The sequence below is a fragment of the Eschrichtius robustus genome, chromosome 3, assembly GCF_028021215.1.
Source record: "Eschrichtius robustus isolate mEscRob2 chromosome 3, mEscRob2.pri, whole genome shotgun sequence".
Lineage (NCBI taxonomy): Eukaryota > Metazoa > Chordata > Mammalia > Artiodactyla > Eschrichtiidae > Eschrichtius > Eschrichtius robustus.
Window position 1 is genome coordinate 109415066 of NC_090826.1, and position 22309 is coordinate 109437374.

The 22309-nt window shown below is 53.1% G+C and overlaps 1 protein-coding gene across 2 annotated transcripts; it reads right to left on the bottom strand.

The window, feature by feature from the left end:
• Positions 1-200: 200 nt before the first annotated feature.
• SEMA6C (semaphorin 6C) lies at positions 201-13230 on the bottom strand. Of its 2 annotated transcripts, XM_068538191.1 has the most exons (19): positions 13085-13230; positions 11050-11099; positions 9148-9319; positions 7456-7570; positions 7108-7171; positions 6895-6951; positions 6426-6527; positions 6110-6200; positions 5783-5902; positions 5515-5603; positions 4973-5190; positions 4557-4688; positions 4131-4283; positions 3715-3888; positions 3295-3441; positions 2923-3000; positions 2743-2798; positions 2519-2563; positions 201-1660 (listed from the first exon to the last, which is right to left on the bottom strand). In XM_068538191.1, exons 3-19 carry the CDS (start codon positions 9263-9265, stop codon positions 615-617), a joined length of 2805 nt encoding a protein of 934 aa, XP_068394292.1. In that variant the 5' UTR covers positions 9266-9319; positions 11050-11099; positions 13085-13230; the 3' UTR covers positions 201-614. The 2 variants fall into 2 exon arrangements, with proteins under 2 accessions (XP_068394292.1, XP_068394293.1); XM_068538192.1 differs by lacking the exon at positions 3715-3888.
• Between the last annotated feature and the right edge of the window lie 9079 nt (positions 13231-22309).

The following is a 22309-nucleotide window of genomic DNA, read 5'->3' on the forward strand; positions in this document are numbered from 1 at the left end:
TTAACCCCGGTGGGAGCGCAGCCATCCCAATTACTCGGGAGAGAGCTCAAGGCCAAGTTGAAGGCAGAGATTCTGGAGAAAAAGGGCTCAGAGCAGCCGACCGACTCCCGCCCCGCCCCCTCCGCGAGTAAAGTCAGGCAGCGGCTCGGGGACACAGCTGTATTGGGAAGGGGAGGCTCCTACACAGTAGGAGGAGGCACGTCCCAGGAGGCCCGAGGACTCTGTACACGACGGGCGTGGCGCAGCCCCGTCCGTCCGCCGTGCGGCCCGCCCGGGGCCCAGTCTCTGGAGGCCCGGAGGGGCGAGTTAAGGCAGCTTGGCTGAGGGAGGTGGGGGAGTGGGAGTGTGCCAGTTCCCCCCGAAAAGCTGGCTCACTGAGGGGGCGAGCTTCTCACCTCCCACTCCTCTCTCGAGGACAGGGGGAAAGACAGTCGGCAGTCAATAAATAAACCCGGGGCGGGCAGGGACCCCGGGAGACTCTCAGAGTCCAGGAAGGCTGGAGGTGTGGAACAAGGAGAGAGGGAGGTGACCTGTCCTTGGAGATGCGTCCACGCTCACGGCCTTTGAGGGCATGGGCCTCGAGGGTCCCATTTGAGGCCTTGGAGCAGCTCCCTTTAAAAGTTAAAATGGTTGCCACTAGGGACGGCCGGCTGCGAGGAAGGCCCGACGAGGGGAGGCTTCAGGGGCACCTGGGGCTTCTCGACGTCCACCCTCTTCAGGGCGCGGCCCCGGTGCCCCTCAGGCCGGCCCAGGTACAGGAGGTGTCTCCCGGCACCCCCGGAGTACCTGGAGGGGCCTCCCGAGGGGACGCGGGTGAGCAGCGCGGGGGGTGCACGGTGCGTGGAGAAGGGCAACCTCCGGCTGCCGCCCACCCCGAGCCGGGGAGCTGGGGCGGAGAGAGCAGGCCGGGTGGCGGGGGCCGGGCGCTTGCCCTCCGGGGGCACGTCCAGCCTCCGAGGCGTGGCACAGTCCCGGGGGAGCAGGCTGGGGCCGGCAAAGAGGGTGGGGGCGGGGGCGGGCTCGGGCGGCAGCGCCCGCGAGGTGAAAGGGGCGGCGGCCGGGGGCTCGGCCTCCTTCCTGGGCGGCTGCGGGCCGTGCAGGTAGCGCAGCAGTTCCTCCAGGGTGGTGACTTCCACGGCTTGCCCGGGACAGCCGGGCGGCGGCGGCTTCACCAGCACGCGCGGCGCGGGGCCGCCCGCCGTGTTGCCGCCCCGGGCGCGGCCCCGGCCCTCCTTGGCGTTGTTCCCGTTCTGGTTCCACTCCCAGGGACCCCCGGCGTGGCGGAGGTGCTTGACCGGCAGCTCCGGCGTGGACTCCGGGGTGGGCAGGCAGGCCAGCTCCGGCGGGGGTACGCCCTCGGGAGGAGGCAGGAAGGTGGTGTAAAGCTGGGGTGTCTGTGCCCCCTCTCCGTCCTTGGACGTTGGCTGCGGCTCTGGGCCCGCCCCGTGCAGACGGGCCAAGCTGCGAAGGGAGAGAGGGCGCGGGAGCCCCGCAGTCTCGATATCCTTGCTCCGACGTCTGTGGGCGCGGCGACAAGCGCAGGCGACCAGGAGGCCAGAGACCGAGGCGCCCAGGGCGAAGGCTGCGGCCACACAGGCCAGGAGGAGTGGGATGGGGACGGAGCGGGAGACTGAGGCTGGCGGGAGGTCCCGTCGCACGCCTGCCGACCGAGAGGAAGGAGGGAGGCTCAGCGAAGGTAGGCCAGCGGGATGGCAGGTTCCGAAGTGTCGCCTCTCTCCTGCTGCTGCTTAGCTCCAACGCAGCTTTGACCCTCTTCAGGAGTCACCTCCCCTGACCCCTCAACACACACAACCCACCGAACTACCTTTCACACTCAAGCTAGAGCTTGGGCCTGGGGAGTCCCCATCCCAGCTCTGGCCCCTGTAGCCATGCCAAGAGCAACTGCAAAACTCTGCCCGAGCTGAGGGAGGCGGGGCTGGGAGGGGAGGATCCAAACAGGCATTATTAGTGAGCACCAAACAGCGATCAGGGAGGGGCTTAGAATTCTTCAAGAATCAGCAGCCCCACACTTCACTCCTGTCCCTCCCAGCCAGCCCCCTTACCCTGAGTGTGAGCTCCAAGAGTGGAAGACTGGGGCCGGGGGTGGGCATCACTGGGGGGGCTTGGGGTCTCAGGGGAAGGGCCAGGACTCAGAAGCACTGGTGACAGAGACCAGGTCAGAGCCAGTGAGGCTCCTGCTCTCCACCTCTGATACCCATTCAGTGGGTCCCCGCACCCCCTTTGGAGCCCAAAGGTACAGAACTGCAGCCTTCATTTTCCTCTGGAAATGGGGAAGGGCTCACCATGCAAGGCATTCTTTCATTTATTTGTTCAAAAGCTATCTATTAAGCACCCTATTATGTGCCAAGCACTGAGCTATATGCTAGGTATTTGGAGGATGCTAACCCTTTTCTGAGACTCTCTCAGGGTGTCCAGGGTGCTGATCTGCTGCTGCCATGGGGCACAGACTTGGGTGAGTGTGGGCTGAGCCAGGTGAAGTTGGGACAATAGAACTCACCATAAGCAGAATCCCCTGTGCCAGACTGACTCCCAGTAGCTCCATCTATGAAAAAGGGAGAGAGAGGGTGAAGATGGGGGCAGAGGGAAGCTTCATGAAGAACTGATGGGCATGACTGTACCACAGAAGGAGAGAAAGACAAAAGCCCACAGCTGGGCTGGTGTCTATGGCCATCAGAGCCATGTGCGACAATGGCTACAGCTACCCCTGCCCCTTCTGTTTACCTTGGCAGTCATCATGCTCCATGGATTCCTGGTTCCCAGCTGGATGCACATCAATCCTAGGAGGAAATGGAGGCGGCTCAGTGCAGGTATACATCTTGCCCCCATCCCCCACCCTAGCCCTCAGCTTCCTCTCTTAGTGGGGAACTTTCTCCTCAGGAGATCCAGGAGCCTCTCACTTACCCACCAGGTCCCCTGATATCCACACAGCCTCTGGAGCTATCCCATCCACAGTATGGGTCCTGAGAAGCCAGACAGCTCCTAGGGAAAACTGAGTCATGTGAGGCTGGGACCCTCTCCACCCTAATCACATTCCATTCCCCTGCCTCTTCCACTCTCACCCTGGCTCGCAGGAGGCTCTTAGCCTGATACTCCCATCCTATCCACCCCAATCCCTAGTCCAGTCCCTGGTTACTGCCCACCTGCAGAATGCTTGAGATACCCAGCCCCAAACCATCCCCTGCGTTTCCCTGCCACCCACAGTGCCTGTGTTCCTGTGTGCCTGCAGGCCCAGAGAGCCCACCCAGGCAGGGCCTGACCTCAGGTCCCTCTCACCTCCGACAGGCCCCATGCCGGGCACATCGACTGAGAGGGAGGTAGATGACACAGCCAGAAAAAGCCACAAAGAGCCTGTGACCTTCAGTGTCCAGCTCCAGCCCTATGACCCGCCGTGCTGTTTGGGCTGCCCGCTTCCCACTGCACCTAGGGTGAGGCCAGAAGGAGTCAGAGATGGAGCAGGTGAGGCTCCTTTTTCCCTGGGTGAGTTAAAGAACAGAAGGGGGGGGAGGCATACAAGCAACTGAGTACAACTCACAGGGCTACTCTGCCCCAACACAGTGTCCAGCTTCTCGCCAAGGCCCTCTCTCTTCCCCACAACTTACAATACTGGGAGTCCCCACCCCATCCCCATATCCCCATCTACCACTTCACATCCCATCCCTGCTCTGCAGGGGGCCTGCTGGACAAAGGGCTCACCGGGAGGGGCTGTAGGCATCGATCTCTTCCAACAGAATGGGCTCAGGGCCCCCAGATTGCCCCCATGGGGGCAGCACCTTCAGCACTGTCCCATCGTTGGAGCCAAGGAACAGGACTGTGGTATTACTGTAGGGACCAGCCATGCCATCCACAGCTACCTGGGTCAGTAGGGCCCTGGAGGGATAGGCCTCAGGTCAGGACAACCTGACCAGTGGAAGCTTGAGTGTTTCAAGGACAGCACATGTGTCTGGGTACCCCCTTCTCTGCCCTTCCCCCAGCCCAGTGTTTCCTTCTTAGCTCTCTCCCTTCCACTTTCACGGGTTCTTCCCCCTACCAATATGATTTACATGGTGGGGTCAGGGAAAGAGAGTGGCTGGTGGGGGGAAGGCAGTGGTGAGCATTTTCTAGCCCCATACCTGCTGGTGAGGGTGAGCAGAGGCTGATGGGTGGCAGGCGGCACGGCAGGGTCCAGGAGTGGGTGAGCCTTGATGAAGGTCAGGACATCATCAGGGAGGTCTCGAGAAGAGGGGAACAATGCAGCTACACCTACTCCTGCACAGGATCCTGGCCTGGTGGACACAAAGGGAGAGGGAGCCTTAGAACAGGGAGCTGGGGCTTAGTTAGGCTCTGTGACCACCAGCTACCCACTGCTCCCAAACATGATTGGTAACCCTTGTTCCGCCTACGCACAGACATTCACACTACTGCTTCCCTTCCCTGCTGCCAACCCGCTACAGCCCCCTCCCCAGGCCTTGGACACCTTGCCCACTTCTCATAATCCCATTTGGGGAGCACACACTGCTTGTTTCTACCTCCACAAAGGCCACCCCCACCCTGCGTACCTGGGGGAGGGGACCCTGTCCTCAGACACAGGGGTCCAGGCCCCATCCAGACTCCTCTGCTCCTTGAACTTTCCCTCAAACCCACGCTCAATATCATCCAGGTAGAAGGCACAGACCGCAGAGCCGGGGATGCTGAGGGAGCCAGAAAAGGATGTGGGCTAGGTGTGGGAAGGGACAGCACAGTTCCTCCTAGGTAAGACATGGCGGCTCCCCTTCATATACCGTATTAGGGCGGAGACTGAGAGGGTGGGGCAGCCCCTGGGGGCCACGCTAGGAGAAAAACGGTGGGCAGAACAGCAAACTGGCTTTGAATGGAGCTTCCGCTCACTGCCCTCATCAATAGGCGTTGAGAGAGGAACTTGGATGCTGGTGGGGCAGGGGACAGATTGGGCCACATTGGTTAGTCTGGTACCAACCTATTGGTCTGGGTGGTGAAGACCCCAAAGAGAGCAGAGCGGCCATACAAGTTCACAGGCCCTGTCAAGGCCTGTAAGACGTCAAAATAGAAGGTAGAGTCCCCAGGGACAGAGCAGTTGAGCCGCAGCTTCAGGAAGGATGTCCAGTGGCGGTCCAAGGCCCGAGGTGAGCCGCCCATGTCACGCTTACACACACGGGCCACACGGGAGAACTGCACCTGTGTGGGGGAGAGTTGGAGATGAGGAGAACGGTGAGAGAGAACCCCAGGGCCAGCAGGGTGAGAGCAATGTGGTGAGTTAGAGCACCAAGAGACAAATGTTAGGGGCACAGCAAAGGAAGGGTGTGGTCGGTCAATGTGGGTCAAGGTGAGGGACCTAGCAGGATGCGGGGGCAGAGGCCTGGGGGCTACTCCAAGTTGGGGCCTCAGAGTCCAGGGGATTGTGTTGTGGAGATTAGGGCCAGGAGCTCTCCCCTGAATGACTGGCTCCTCACCATCCAGCAGAGCCCTCTAGCTACCCACCCCTGGTGCCCACTTCCTTACCCTCCCCAGCCGGGCGTCCTCCACAGAGACTTCTCGGAAGAAGAAGTAGACATGGTCTCCATGCTCCAAAGCGTGGACAAAGTGTGGCTCTGAAGGGGGAGTGAGAGGAAAGGTACGGAAGAGAAACTACACCTGTTCAGAAGCTCCTGGCCCCCCACAGCCTCTCCCCTCTGCATACATGCTCACCACTACCACCATCTGCCTGCCATCGATCGCCCCCTGCACCTCCTCCCCAAGAGCAGCCTCCCTGCCCTAGGCCCGCCCTGACCTCGGAGCCACTTGGAGTCGTACTTGGCGGAGCGGAGTGGGGGCTGAGGCCCAAGGCTTCTGTAAACCACAGCGTCACTGGCCTGGAAATCCGCAGCTGTGGCTGAATACAGGCTGCCCTCTGGAGGGGTGGGGTGGGGTCAGGGGAGGGCTCAGGGATCCGTATCTTGGCTCTTCTTGGGCCTCCCACACCCCTCCCTTGGCCTGACCCTGGCCCCTACCTTCACCCTCCACTCAGGAGCATGGGGGAAAGACCACATTAGGAAAGGGGCTAACGTGGGAGTTCCCTCCAGCCACATGCCTGCTGCTCACATGCCCAGGTGCACACCTGCAAAGACGGCCACGTTGGACTGGGTGGCATCAAAGGGGCATCGAGCCTGCCCACTCAGCTCCTCACCCTCCTGCTGCAGCGAAGTTATCTGGAGGCAGAGGAAACAGGTTCTTGGAACCCTTGGGGTGTTGCGAGTCTGGCTCCATAGCCCACTTCCTCGTGTCCCCTTGCCTCCTTGCTCCACCCCTTCCGGACCCCTCCACTCTGGGCACTCCTGTTCCCCTACCCCTGCTGGTCCATCCCCACTGAACTGATTGCCCAGCTGGGGTTCTTCTCCCACTCCAGTCCTGATGCCCCGCCCTCGCCTTTGTACCCCATAGCTGCGGCACACGGGGCTGAATGAGTTCGTTCCACAGGCAAGGAGTGTCTGGGAGTCCCAGGGAACGAGAACACGAATGTAGTTGTAGCACTCGTCCTAGAAAATCCAAAATTCTCGGTCAGTGACAGGGCTGCCTGGGACTGGGATGGGGTGGGGGGGGTCACAGGAAGTAGGGCTACTCCACTTGAGCCAGGTAGAGCAGTGTGGGGTAAAGTCCCAACTAAGCTATCTACTCCTAGTCCTGTGGCCTTGGGCAAGTTCTTTGGCCTCTCAGAGCCTCACTTTCCTTTTGTGTGAGGTGTGTGAAAGAAGCTAAAAATCATGAACTCCCTTTCCTGTACATTTTCCTCTGTGGACCAAGATGAGAGAAGTGGGGGGGAAGTGGGCACAGTGGAGGGCCACTTAGACAGAGCCTGGAGGCAGGGTCATCTCCTACCCTCAAGATTCTCATCCCACTCCTCACCGTCAGCTTTCCCCGCACGGCACAGTTCTCCATGTCTTGACTCCTCCATGTTAGATACTGGAGGGAGAAGTAGAAGGGGAAAAATCATGGGGCAACCTGGAACCACCTCACATTATGGCTCCTCTTGGAGTCTTCTACCTACCCACTTGATCCCGGTTAGACCTTTCCCAGCCTCATCTCCATGCCTCAGCCTCCTCCCACACAGCCCCTCACCTTGTTGGGCACTAGCCCCTCCCCTTCTTCTTGGGCTTGAAGATCGAAGGAGAAAACGTGATCCCTGAAGAGACATGCAAGGAGGGATCAGAGCCAAGCCATGGATCCCCACCCGAACTTCTGAGCCTCCCACCTTGCCCGTGTTCAGCTGCTCAGGGACAAACAGTGCCCTCTCTCCTCCCCCTTACTCCACAACTTGGCAGTTGTGCTCTGGGTCCTAGCATGCCCATGTCCCATGGCTTATACACCTGCACGTGTCCCCTGCAAGGTGTTGCAGTGGCCACACAGGTCCCATGCCTGCCCAGGAGCAGGCCTGTCAGCCCCACAGTGGTGCCACAGCCAGTTTACCGGGCAGCCACTAGCAAGGTCCGGTTCAAGGTCAGGAATCTCTGAAAGTCCAGCCCAAGTTCTGCCACCACAGCATCATCCTCCAGGCCCCGGAACCAGGATAATGGGGAAATACCTAGAAGGCACAGAGAGGTGGGTGCTGAGGACCAGCCAGAATACCACGTACTCCCTCAACACCCTCTCCAACCAGATGAAACCCAGCCACGGACGTAAAATGGATATGTGAGATGAGTTGTGAGGTATTAATAAAGCTATTAATAAGGCTATTAATAAATGTAATACCAGCTAACTCTGAGCACTTAACCTCTGCCAAGCACTATGTTAGCAGGTTAGATGCATTGTCTCACTTTACACAACAACCCTATGAGGCAGGTACTAACATTGGCCCCATCTTACAGATGAGGAACCTGAGGCTTAAAGCCATTAAGAAATTTGCACAGCTCATTTAGCTTGGAAGTGGCAGGCACCCCAATTGAGGTCCAGGTCTGTCTGACTCCAGAATTGAGCCCAACCCCTTCTTGGAACTGCCTTAGGGCTAGCAATTCCCTTTCACTCCCACATCGTACACTGTCCCATGTGGACCATTTACTCACCCCATTTCTCCCAGCCCTCTCTTTGCACCCTCCCCTCAAGGCTCTTCACAGGCCACCTCAGCCCTCCAAGGTTTCTGCCTCCTCTGACCAACTCCAGCATCCACCTGGCCTGATCATGGAAACCACAGTCATCAGCGTTCAAAGGGACCCCAGAGTTCAGAGAGAGATGATTTAACATTCGTATGGTGCTTCGCACCACGTCTGGCACATGTGTTTGCTGCTCTTATCTATCCCCCAGCAGTTACTCCCAATAACCTAACTGCCATTCCTTCGTCCTTAAATATACTCTAAATCCTGCATGTATAACAGGAACCTGCAAACAGATAAAGGTCCTTCTCAGAAAAAGTTGGCTGGTGGTTTCCCTCATGGTGGGACCTAGACTTGGTAGTGATAACGTGGTGGAGAGGGAGGTAAGAGGTGTTGGAAACCACTGAATTAGTCCCAAGCCTTCATTTTGTAGCTGATAATAATAGCAAACATATATAAATCATTTACTTTGTGCCAGACAGTGTTCTCAGAACTTTACCTGTATTACCTCATTTAATCCCTAAATAACTCTATGAGGTAGAATACTATTATTAGTAGTATTTTTTTTTTTTTTTTTTCCGGCTGCACTGCATGGGTTGCAGGATCTTAGTTCCCCAACCAGGGATTGAACCCGGGCCACCACAGTGAAAGCACCGAGTCCTAACCATTGGACCACCAGGGAATTCCCGGTAAAATACTATGACTATCTTCATTTTGCAGATGAGGAGACTGAGGCAAAGAAAGGTTAAATAACTTGAAGAGCTCACACAGCTAGTGAGCAGCTTAGCAGGGATTCAAACCTGCTAAGGTTTGGTCTGGTCGAGAGTCCACATTCTTTATCACTGAACAATGCTGCCTGGAAGTGAAGGAAGTAGGCCCACAGAGAAGTGACTGACCTGAGGTGCCAGCTCACTCTACCTGTCTTCTCCCCTTTTCTGGTCAGGCTCTTAGCTTCCTTGAGACTGAGAGCCTTCCTGCACCTTGCCACCCACACACGGGGTCTCAGTGTCTGTCTACCTGCCAAGACTGAGTGCTGAGCTCATATAGAGGGGGCGAGGTACCAAGCACTCACCTTGCAGGTCAGAGGTCAGCAGAGGGAGGGGGTCCTGGGGAAAGGCAGCCTGGGTGTGGGGAAGTGACAGCAGCAACAGCAGTAGCAGCAAGGGCATGAAGCGGGGGGCACGGGGCATCCTGTGTGGGGCAGCTCAGGCCCCAGGGGGTGCCCCCTCACCCATATGCTGGCCCTGAAAGAGAAGACAGAAAAGTGGGGGAAGGGGTCAAATTTCCTCCACCTTTTGAAGCAGGAGGACTCCTTCCCAGGTCTATCCCCAGAAGACCCAGTGCAGTAGGGAGAAGAACCCTCTCTCTGGCACTGCCTCAGTCCCAGCCAGCTGTCACTGTCACTCAAGGCCCTTCCCTGTCCAACTGGCCCAAACTGGCTGGTACGAAGCCTGCCAGCATGACCCCAGGTAAGGACAGGACCCGCCTGCTCCCCCTCCCAGCCTTCGCACTCAACCTTTTCTCCTCTCTCCTGACTGGGCCTGGGACATTCAGTAGGTGACACCTCCTGGCCCCCCTCTTGCTAACCTCTTCTCAGCTATAATTAGACACTGAAGCCTTAAAATTATAAATAGTGACTCCTTGGCACTGGGGAGGAGGAAGAGGGCACCATGTCTGCCTCCCCCCCTCCCTCCCGGGCCCCCATGGCACCCGGGAGCAATTTAGGCGCTGTGCCCTGGTAGAGGCAGCTGCGAAGCAGCCATCATTGCATAGGGTTGAGGAAGAACAGAGTGGGGGAGGCAGCCTAGGGGTCTTTGTCCTGGTCTAAGCTCACGCTTCTGGGGCCCTTCCCATTGCTAGGGAGAAGCTGAGTGAGTAGGGAGGGGAGTGGGGGAGGGGGGCTGTCTTAGCCCAAAATGAATCTGCATCAAAGCCAGATCAGAGGCTAAATTTAGCTCTGGCCGCAGCTGTCTGCCCGACCACTGTGCCCCCTCCCAGCCTCCCTAGCCCCCTGTTCCCTCCCTGACTCCTAAGAACCACTGCATGTGCTTAATGTGGGGAAGAGCAGACCCACCCGCTATTAGGAGCCAGGCATAGAAGGGGCTATACTGGTGAGGAGATATGGCTGAACATGTCTCTCCTTCCCTTCCCTTCCCTCTTCGGACTGCCTTGGAATGAAAATATAAATAATTCAATGACAGCCAGGCGATTGTAGCCCAAAGTCCAGGAAAAGATAGATATGGTGGAAGGGACGGTGAGACAGCCCTCCTTCCCACCCATCAGCCTCCATCAGCCTCCCCCAGCCAAGCTGACCCTGGCTGGAACCCACAGTGGGAGGTGTACACCAGCTTCCTGCCTTCCCCTGAAGTTGAAGTGAAGGGCTGAGTAGGCTCGGGAAATCAGGTCAGGACGGGTGAGACTCCTTCCTTTCTGTGAACAGACAGTCATCCTTCACTAATCCTTAGTTGCCTGTCCCGCCATGTCCCCTAAAGAAGAGACCCTGGGCTTCCAGGCTTAGCCCATTCCATCCAACAACTCCACTCTCGGAGCCAGGACCCACGTGTACCCCACCCACAATCCAGCGTCACTGGTGGGGAGGCTGACGCCAGATGGGGTCCCAAGAGAGCTGGAGGAAGGGAAGGGGTAGGAGCACCTAACGATGACCCCCTCCCCAGGGGCAGAGCAGTCAGCTAGCTAAAGACCCTCTGGTGCTGAAAGGCCAAGCCTCCCTCTGCCACCCCCGCCCCATGTTTCTGGATGTTGGTGCTCCCAGGGGAAGAGAAAGGGACACAGCTTGTCTCCTATCCACCCCCTCCTGCCCCCTCCCCCACAGGTTGCCCTGGGCAACTGGTATCTTCACCCAGGAAACAACTTCAGTTTCAGGCAAGTGGGGAGGACAGTCAGACCCTCTTTCTGCTCCCAGGCCATGCCTGTTTCCATCCGCTGCCCTCAGGAGCTGTTGCCCTTTCCTTACCTGGGGTGGTGACTCCTGTGTGGGTTTGAGGGGGATAGGAGACCTCTGACCTGATGGAAGAAGGGACAGAAGGAGGGAAGAGGCTGAGCTATACCTCCTTACCACATCCAATAAAAGTGAACGTGAACATTCAGGAGAAGTCTGATGAGGCTAGGGTAGGGGAGATGCTGCCCTGGAAGTCGGGGGCACATTGACATTGAGCTTAATCACAAAGGTGCTGGCTGCTTCATGCCCAGAGACGTGAGGGCAGGGGCTGGTGCTGGCCCCTACCCAGAAACTCCTGGAACTGCAGGACCAGTCTTGGGAAAAGGGGTGACTGGGAGAGTTTGGAGGGCATGACGACCACTCCCACATTAAAACCTTCAGAATCCAGCAGCCTTCTTAGCAAAAGCTCCCTAGCTGGGGACAATAGAGGCTAATTTGCATCTCATTTGCATGCTCTTCATTTCTAGGCAAAATGCTCTGATAGCAAGCACCCCCAGCCCCTTCCTTCTTCCCAGAGAGCAGTCCCTGCCTCCCTCCCACCCAGTCTCTCTCCACCCTACCCCCCACCTTAGACTGGATTAGTCCAGCCTCTAAAAACACTTGGCTGGCCATTGCATTGGCCCCCGAGACTTAACTATGACATATCTTTAAGGGGGCTTCCCAGAGCTGATTTTAGGGAGCAGCATCTGAGCGGCCCCCATCCGACCCCTGGCTTGGGGAAAGGCTTACCCTGCCGGGACCAATCCCAGCTGCTTCATACCCCCCATCCGGAGCGAATGGGGGAGGCCTGGCCGGCTCTTTCTCCCCTTCCTAGGTTCTCCCCTTGCTGGGAAGAGGAAACAGCCCTTCTGTCTCCTCCTGGCCCCGCAGCCACCTCTGGGGAGTGGCCCGGGTCAAAGCCAGATTCTAGCGGGGGCTGGGGAAGGGATGGAGAAGGGGAGACTGGGCGGGGGACGATAGCAGGAAGCCCTCGGGCTGGTCGCCCGCCCCAGTCCACCTTCCTCTAAGGAGCGGGGGGCGCGCCAAGGAGCCTCACGGAACGGGCACGTTCCCTTCTCCAAGACAGTTCCCCCCCACCCTTAGCTCTCAGCCCCAGGCTTGCGACCTACCCTCCCTCCCACCCAGTCCCCAACGAGGATAATCCAGGTGTCTAGAGCCTCGCATGAGGTGGGCCTGAGGCCAGGGGCTCTACGTGTCTCCCCCTCACTGGATCTGGGGCTCCGAGAGGGGCGGGTAGGAGAGTCTGGGCCGGGACCGGGTCCCAGAGCCACGTTAGCGGGAGGAGGGGCTGGAGGGGCCTGCAGGCGCAGACCGAATGGGGATGGGAGCGGGGGGTGGGGAGTGGAGGCGGGTCTCCGAGGCCAGGGAAACAGGGCCAGAGGCTTGGAACCGATGAGGGCGGGCCTGGGGCCAGGGCTGAGCGGGGACCGCGGGCTCGAGATGCAGTCACCAGCTGGGCTCTCCTCCTTGGGAGACCTCGGTCTAACAAAGCCCCAGGGCGAGTGGGGTGAAGGAAGGATATGGGCACTAGGACTGGTGTTTCTCAAGGGCCCCATTCCCGACTCTATGCCCAAGCCAACCCCCTGGGAGGTGCTCAGACTCCCGCTTGCACAAGGACAGAGGTGCAGCTGTAACACCAAAGTCTGGAACGACGTGTTCCCCTTCCCATCCCTGCAGGGGCAACGAGAGGGTCCAGTTCTCCACGGGTCTCGAAGCCTTAATTTCTCTGCTGGAGAGGAAAGAGACCAGGTTTTCCACCCTCTGTACGGTGCGCGCCTCAAATAATTCCTTTCGCGCTCCCCAATCCAAGGGATGCGACTCAGAGAAGCCGGGTCGCAAGAGGTGCCCAGACCCTGCGCCCCAGTCCCGTGACGGGGCTTGGCCACGGTCCCCACCCCAACTCCGCTGACCCTCTCCGTCAACCAAGCACACATCGCTCTGGCACCCTCCCAGGCGGGTCCCTCTGGCACTTCGGAAGCTTGCCCCCAGCCTTAGGCGCCCCGATCCTCCCCGACGCCCTGCAGCCCCAGCCCTGCTCCGGGGTACTTGCTCCGAGATCCGGGTCAGTGGAATAGAGATCTCAGCGGGCGGGCAGCGGCCGCGCACCGCGCCGAGTTCGCAATCGGTGGTTGGGGCTCTAGCGAGACGTGATGAACGTCTGAATTGGATGGAGCTTGGATCTGGGCTCCCGGGCGCTGTCAGGTCGGGTGAGCCCTGGATCCCAGTCGCAAACCCCACTCCCGCCGCGGCTCCGCGGAGGAAAACAATGCGACCGCCCGGAGCTCTGGGCCGGGCCCCAGCCGCCCCGCCCGCCTCCTGGCCGGACCCGCCTCCGGCCCGCCTCGGGGTCTGCACAACTAATCCGGCTCTCGGAGGCCGGCTAGACACCGCCTTCTCGACACCTCTCCACCAATAGCCCTCGGAGGAGGAGGGGCGCCGGGAGCACCGCCCACCGAGAAGGCCTGGCCGGGAGGTTGAGCTGGAGACCAAAGCCAGGCGCGAGATCCACGGACAGTCGCTGAGACCCGGACAGAGGAGGGGGTCACACGCTTTAACATGGAGAGGCCCTGGGGAGAAATCTCACAACAAGAGAGGAAGGAACAGCAGCTGGGAGGAGAGACAGGAAACCCGAGGACCTCGGCTGGACTGGGTTGTCAGAGCCGGCGTGACCCTCCCTCCCTCCTTTCTCCTCTCCAATGGCTTTGGCTACCCTGCTTCTGGGTACACCTCTCCCCTACTCTGCCCCCAAACCTCTGTTCCTCCTCTCTACTCTTTTTAAATCAACCCCTTTATTTCTTCCCATGTGCCTCCTCTGGTTCATCCTGCCCCAGATAAGGGAGGCCTAGCATGCACTTGAAGACTTGAGGCCTGGGAAGGGAAAGGAAGATGTCGCTAGGAAGTTTTCCTTATCCCCATCATCTCCCCTCCCACCCCTACTGTCAAAGCAAGATGGGGTTGGGCCAGTTGGCTAGGAACTAAGGAGCCAGGAAGCCAGGGTGGCCAGCAGTGAGGATGTTGGTTGATGGAAGAGGACAGGTGAGTGGGGCTGAAACCAAAAGAGAGATGTGGAGATCGGGACCAACTGACTCAGAGTCACACAGAAAGAAGAGCAACACGGAGACCTGAAAGAGGGAAAGTAACCAGCTGCCCCAACACCACACAGACTTACTGCCCCGCAGACAAGGATTAGTGATGTCCCATCTTTCCTCAGAGGGCCCTGGACATCCCTCCAAACAGCAGAACTAACTGCTCCTTCTCCATCCCCACCCTCCATAAAGACCCTTTGATTCCAGGAATGTCAGTGGGGAGGAAGAATGAGGCTACTTCAAACATCACTGCTTGGCTCCCACCTGCTAAGATTCTTCCCTGTGTGGGGACTGGGACAAAAGACGTTCTCAAAATTCCTAGGATAGTGGGTGGCATGGGAGACATGGACATTATTGGATAGTTTTATCTAAGCAGGCACCACCCCCCCCCCCCCACACACACACAAACATGGCCCGGTCTCTGGACTGAAGGAAAAGAGGGGCAGGGGTTTGCTACTTCTGGACAGTCTTTAATGGACTGAGATCAGGGTGGGTAGCATCACTGACTGGGCTAAGCCCCAAAGTAAGCAAGAGATATAGACATATATACACACACAATCACAGAGACAGAAATGGAAGGTGAAGCAATGAGATAAACAGAATCAGAAACAATGGACCAATACTTACACAAAGATAACTGCAGAGGGGTCTTGGGTCCAAGGTGATTCAGTGGTCAGTCGGGGCTGTTTTAAAGGCTGGAAAGAGGTTTTTGGGAGAAAGACACCTCAAAATATAGAGGCACTCAGAGATTGAAAGAAATGTCCCCAGCTCCTAGCACAGGGCTTAGGTATTAAAATATGTGCTTATTGAATAGATCAGTGAATGGGGATTAAGGTATAACTCATTTAAAGTTTTAGGGCCCAACTAAAATCTCAATTCAATCCAATACATATTAAGCACTTACTTCAAATACAAACCACTGTGAGATGTAGTCCCAGTCTTTAAGAAAATGACCATCTATTTGAACTAAAACAAGACTTACATGTACTAAATGATTAAAAAGCAATACCAAGGGACTTCCCTGGTGGCGCAGTGGTTAAGAATCCGCCTGCCAATGCAGGGGACACCGGTTCGAGCCCTGGTCTGGGAAGACCACACATGCCGCGGAGCAACTAAGCCTGTGCGCCACAACTACTGAGACCTCGTGCCACAACTACTGAAGCCCACGCCTGTGCTCCACAACGAGAAGCCAATGCAATGAGAAGCCAATGCACCGCAACGAGGAGTAGCCCCCACTCGCCACATCTAGAGAAAGCCCTTGTGCACCAATGAAGACCAAATGCAGCCAAAAGTAAATAAATAAAATTAATTAATTTAAAAAAAACAATACCAAGTCTCAAAAAAAAAAAAAAAGCCCCCCCCAAAACTACATTGAATATAATTCATAAATGAAAGAAAAGACAATAAGTGCTCTTCATAATAACTGCAGGGAAAGATGTTGGATACATTTTATCATGGAGGCCGGGAGAACTTTGGTGGGAGTTGGCTTGGTGCAAAAGAAAGGAGAAAATCTTCCAAAGAATGTAGTTTCAGCAAAAGTTTTTACTTGGTGAACATGGAGCCTGAAGCATGGATAGCAAAAGGGCCTGTGTGACTGATACGTAAGAGAGATACTAGTTAGAAGCAGAGGACAGGGGAAGAGGGAGACAAACTATGGAAGGCCTGGAATACCAAGGTGAGTAGGTTAAAAAATTTGATAGGAAAAGGACGTCATTTCGAGTTCTTGAATAAAGGTGTTACTGTCAAAATGCTTTATCTTAGCAAGATAAGGAGACCTTCTGGTAAGAAAACAGGAAGGTTCAAGGATGAGGGGAGAGAGGCAGTGAGACAAGGATGGTGGCATTGGGTATGGAAAGAAATGGAAGAGTTCTAGAGCTGTTTCAAAGGACAAATCCTACTCCCCAGGGTCTTCTGGAGAAAATCACAGTCCCACAGATTGGAGCCTTTAATAAATTCAGGATCTCCAAGCTTGGAAAATTACCCTCTCCCAACCCCTACAAGTAGCTGTGTCAAATCCTTTCTCAAGTTCCTTTCCTCACAGCTTCCTTGCTCATCTTAGCAGAACCCACATCCATCTTCAGAGAAAAATAGAGATAATAAAGTGAGCATCCCACCAACATTTTGCCCTCTAGAGATGCACTTAGCTGCATTCTCACATCTCTCTCATCCCAGCAGGTGGGGCGTCTGTACTGCTTGTCTAAGGTTCACCTTTCTGCTTTACTGTAAGCTCCATTCACACAGGGCCCAGCTGTCTTGTCTCTCTCACCGCAGTTATCCTTTGCAGTTAGCACAGTGCCTGGCACATTGCAGCTGTTAACTAGTAACACATGGTTGAACAAATCTGACTCTGTATCTCCTACTTAGGTGCTTTATGCCACATGTCTTCAAATACTTTCTCCTTCCTTTATTTCTAATCTCTCCTTTTCTACTGACATCTTCCCTTCTGCATATACACATGCTCAAATATCTCCCATGATGAAAAGAAAAAAAAATTCTAAACTTTCTCTTAATCCTTGCCTGTATTGAATCAACACTCAATTTTTTTCTTTCCTTCACAGCTAAATTTGTAGAGTCATCTATTCTTGCTGTACCCATTTTTCCCCCTTCTCAATCACTTCTCAATCATTTTCATTTTGGCCCCCCCCCATCACTCCACTGAGATTGTTCTCATCCAGGCCACTAATGACCTCCTTGTCACATTCAATGAACAGCTCTCTTCAGTCTTTATCCTTTGGCCCTCTTTATGGCATTTGGCCCTGTTGACCCTTCCTTCCTTGAAATACTCTCCTCTTTTGGCTCCTGAGTCCTTCTTTCTTTCAACAAAGACTAGGGACTTAATAGATACATTTTATAAATGAATGAATGGCTTCACTTCTATTGATGTGGCCTCTCTTTCTCAGCCTTTCTGACCTCTCCTTAAATGTTGGTGTTTCCTAGGTCATGTCCTTAGCTACCTCTTCTTGCTCTACATACCCTCACCAGTCAAGATAATCTGCACCAACAGTTACAGTAACTATTTATATGTGGCTCCCCATAAACTTTATAGATATTCAATCTCAGTCTTTCTCCTGAGCTCTAAACTCACTTTTATAATTGCTTATTGGATACTTCCATTTGGATTGTTCATAGGTACTTACCACTTAGTCTAAGGACAGGAAGCTTGTCTTTTATCTTTGTATTCCCAGCACTTAAGTCATAATGCCTGGCATATAGTAAATAGAGGAAGAAATAAATGCACCAAAGATGAAAGCTACCTCCAGCTATGTCAGGCTGAAGTCTTGCTTAACTGCTTCAGATCACACTGAACTTTCTCTTTCTGAACTGATATGAGAGTACTGATCCTAACAATGGTAAAACCTCAGCTGAGCAGAAACATAGGAATGTTCCATTCTGAGTATTTTTCCAGATAGTTTGATTTTACCAAATTAAGTGCAAAACATTTTCATGTTAACTGTTTCAAATAGGGATTATTCAAAAAGATATTGTTAATTTCCTGTGGATTATATAGTGGAAAGACCACAACCAGGAGTCATTAAGACCCTGACTGACCTTGTAAGATAAACCACTTTATCTCTAAGGCAGAGTCTGTCACCTGTGAGTGGACACTTTACCTGCCTGCTTACTCACAAGATGAAGTAAGATAACGTAGGTGAAATGTTTTGTAAATCTCAAAGTGTTTCACAAATTCAAGACATCATTTAACCAGATTTTTGCTTACTCAGAGGAAGCACTGTAAACTTAATTGTCCAGGTAAATAGTGAGGACCCCAAAGTCTAGAATATATGTAGTTAATACTGTTTGCTGCTTCTCCACATGGCCAAAAATGCTGCAATTTTCAATTGTCAGCTTTTTTGTTTTCCTTCTCTTCCCTTGTTATTTGTGTTAATTCTCATTGTTATCAGTGTTCTTGCTTCTAAAAGCTCCTCTTTCCTCTTTTAACTTGCTGCTAATTATATGCTGTGGGTTCAGAGAAGATTACTAGAAATGGGTATAGATTAAGAGAAAATAAAAGAAAGACTTCCACATGAGTGAAACAAACGAACATTATTGCATGTGACTGTTATGTTCCTACCATTTCCCCCTTATCTCCTGGTTATTGGATGTGTTTTGAATTTCTTCTTTCAGCAAATATTTATTGAGCACAGTAGTGCCAGGCACTAAAGCATAACCCCTGCCCTCATGGAGTTTACAGCCTAGTAGGGAGGCAGTTAATAAAATCACAAATTACAATAAAGAGTAATTATCATGATAAGGGAGGTATGCGGTTCTACAGGACTATGGAATATAGGGGTGGCTCTGTAGTTTAGGGAGTCACGATGGCTTCACAGTCATGATGGCTTCAGATGACTTTCCAGGTGAGACCTGAAGGATGGGTAGGAATTAACCAGGCAGGGCAGAGGTATGCATGGGAAGAAAGTTCCAGGCAGAGACACAAGAAGTGGGAAAGTCTAGAGTACAGGAAGAGGGAGAAGGAGAGGGAGAGAGAGAAGCCAACCACGATGTATATTGGAGGAACTGAGAGGATTACAACACAGCTAGAACAGAGTATAAGGCAAAGCTGGAGAGGTAAACAGGTAAGGAGCTGGTAGCAGAATTCTGGATTCAGAAGGTATTACTGTATTTGCATCTTCTTGTATGTTAATTCCTCTTCTTATTATCCAATTAGATTATATATTTCTTTTAAAAAGGACTTTTACTTTTCCTGTGATTTTGGTAGTGCCACCTACTATTGTTCCTTGAGTGTGTGATCAGTGAATTAATAGAGCGTATAGGAATAGAATGCTGCCACATTCATTATAAGGTTGAAGTTATTACCTCCTAACCTTGTGAGGTAGTTGTCAGAAAAAGCATAGGCTTGGAAATCACACAAGTCCTCAGTCTGCCATTTATTAGCTCTCTAATTTGGGAACAGGTTATCTAACCTCTTTAAGCCTCAGTCTTTTTCATCAGCGAAAAGGAGATAGTGACATTTAGTTCATAAAGGTATCAGAGGATGAAGTGAGAGATTTATATAACATCTAGCAGAGTGCACCCAACAAATGCCAGCTCCAGTTCTTTCCTCTCGCTTCCCTCCCCTGAACTCGCAGTCCATTCTTCTCCATCTGCCCCCACACCTTGCTCCGTAAACATTACCTCTCCTTTGCATTTTCTAAGCCTCCCTTTCCACTGGCTCCTTCCTTTCAGCCTACAAATGTCCTCGAACTCCAAACTAAAAATAGTCCCTCTGTCAATCCAGTTCCCCATCCCCTTAAGCTACATTTCCATTTCTCTTCATCCCTTTACCACCATACTCCTTAAAGGAGTTGTTAACATGTCCCAATCCAAGTTGTATCAAGGACCCTCAGCTCTGGAACCTGGGCTGAGAGAGGTGGGAATAAGAAAGGAGCCAAGACCCAATCACTGTCTCCAAGGAGGAGAACCAATGGTTTTGGAGTCACTGGTATGCTGACTGCCTCCACTTCTGAACTTCAGTCTTTACTCTTCAACTTTTCACAGCCGGACACTGTTCCAATTCTTCCCTTTCTGTTAGAACTTCTTATAAAACCACCAGCGCTCAAGGTCTCTCACTGGTTCTCATACTGTGCTTAAGCAAGCTATACCAGTGATCACTTCCTTTTAAGCATGCCCTTTCCTCAGCTAAAATTTCGCTGAAGCCTCTAACCTAGTCCCACTGGGCTAATGATTTCACTCCCCCGATCAAAAACCTTTAATGTCTCCCTACTGTCTACAGCAAAAGTCTGAAGTGTTGAGCAACTCCCTTAAAGGCTTTCATGATCTGGTCTTTTTCCTTCTTCACTTCTCTTTCAAACAACCTATGCTCCAGTCATACAGAATAAATCACCACTTCCTGAACATGCCCTGTATTATCTTTGTTTGCTCTATGGCTTATGCTTATCTCCATTATCTGGGAAGCAGAAGCATTTCTTCCACACTCTGCCTAGTAAGTAGTTAAATCCATCCTTCTAAGTCCACCTCTTCAGCCCTCCTATCAGAAATAATCTAAATTTCTCTTTACTCTCATAATTCCTTAAACTTCTGTTACAGCTAATGACATCATTTGACTTGTATTACAGTTATGTGTGCTTACATTTATCTCCCTGACCAGGCTGGGAGATAAATGTAAGCACATTTCTTTTTTTTTTTTTTGGCCGTGTGGGCATGTGGGGTCTTAGCTAGCGAGGCATGTGAGATCTTAGTTCCCTGACCAGAACTGAACCTGCACCCTCTGCGTTGGAAGCACGGGGTCTTTTTTTTTGGAAGTGCGGAGTCTTAACCACTGGACTGCCAGGGAAGTCCCCGTAAGATTCTTTGTAAAAAAAACAAACAAACTTCTTTTTACACATTTATTTATTTTTGGCTGCATTGGGTCTTCATTGCTGCACATGGGCTTTCTCTAGTTGCGGCGAGCCGGGGCTACTGTTCATTGCGGTGGCTTCTCTTGTTGCCGAGCGAGCATGGGCTCTAGGCGCTCGGGCTTCAGTAGCTGTGGAACGCGGGCTCAGTAGTTGTGGCTCGTGGGCTTAGTTGCTCCGCGACATGTGGGATCTTCCCGGACCAGGGCTCAAACCCATGTTCCCTGCATTGGCAGGTGGATTCTTAACCACTGCGCCACCAGGGAAGTCCCTTACCTTCATTCTTTTTTTTTTTTTTTTTTAACATCTTTATTGGACTATAATTGCTTTACAATGGTGTTAGTTTCTGCTTTATAACAAAGTGAATCAGCTATACATATACATATATTCCCATATCTCCTCCCTCTTGCCTCTCCCTCCCACCCTCCCTATCCCATCCCTCTAGGTGGTCACAAAGCACTGAGCTAATCTCCCTGTGCTATGCGCTGCTTCCCTCTAGCTATCTATTTTACATTTGGTAGTGTATGTATGTCCATGCCACTCTCTCACTTTGTCCCAGCTTACCCTTCCCCCTCCCCGTGTCCTCAAGTCCATTCTCTAGTAGGTCTGTGTCTTTATTCCTGTCTTGTCCCTAGGTTCTTCATGACCATTTTTTTCTTTTTTCTTTTTTTTTAGATTCCATATATATGTGTTAGCATAAGGTATTTTTCTCTTTCTGACTTACTTCACTCTGTATGACAGACTCTAGGTCCATCCACCTCACTACAAATAACTCCATTTTGTTTCTTTTTATGGCTGAGTAATATTCCATTGTATATATGTGCCACATCTTCTTTATCCATTCATCTGTCGATGGACATTTAGGTAGATTCCATGTCCTGGCTATTGTAAATAGAGCTGCAATGAACATTGTGGTAGATGACTCTTTTTGAATTATGGTTTTCTCTGGGTATATGCCCAGTAGTGGGATTGCTGGGTCGTATGGTAGTTCTATTTTTAGTTTTTTAAGGAACCTCCATACCGTTCTCCATAGTGGCTGTATCAATTTACATTCCCACCAACAGTGCAAGAGGGTTCCCTTTTCTCCACACCCTCTCCAGCATTTATTGTTTGTAGATTTTTTGAGGATGGCCATTCTGACTGGGGTGAGATTAGTATATGTGCTGCAGAAGCGAGCACTACCTTCATTCTTGTAACCTGTTAGCAGCTATAAAGCACAGTGAGAGCGCTGCCTCTAGTGGTTCAATGATGTGCTGACACCTGCTGGTCATATCTAGTTCGGCAGCCCTGATCCCAGCACCTTCGTCTCTCTTAAGTATTAAGGGTGGGGACCCCCTTACCCAGCCAGACACTGAAAGCGTATGCTCGTGGTAATGTCGCCCCACAGCACCACCCATCCCTGGAGACTCCAGGGACACACTCCGACCTCCTGATCTCTAACTTGCTTCTGGTGTCTCCAGTCTAAGTTCAGTTCAATCTTCAGAACTTTCCCCACGGACCCCCCACCCCAGCAATCTGTATTTAACATTTTCCCCCATTACCACAGACATATAAGGAGAACAAGATCTCAAGGAACTGGGCAGCAAGGATAGAAAGAGGCAGACAACTTGGGAGCAGGAGATGTGCAATTCCTCTTCCTCACCTCAAAGAATCAAGACTATTTCCTACAGAGTGCTATTCCTTTTGACCTTTCATTTCTAGGAGGCTGTCGGGGTCATAGACCTTCTTGGTGACAGTGTGATGAACGGGAGGTTGAGCACAGAGTAGGTAGGCGGGGCTTGGGGGTGGGGCCAGGCCAAAGGGCCTCTCGCTTAGGAGCTTCTCCATTCTGTCAGC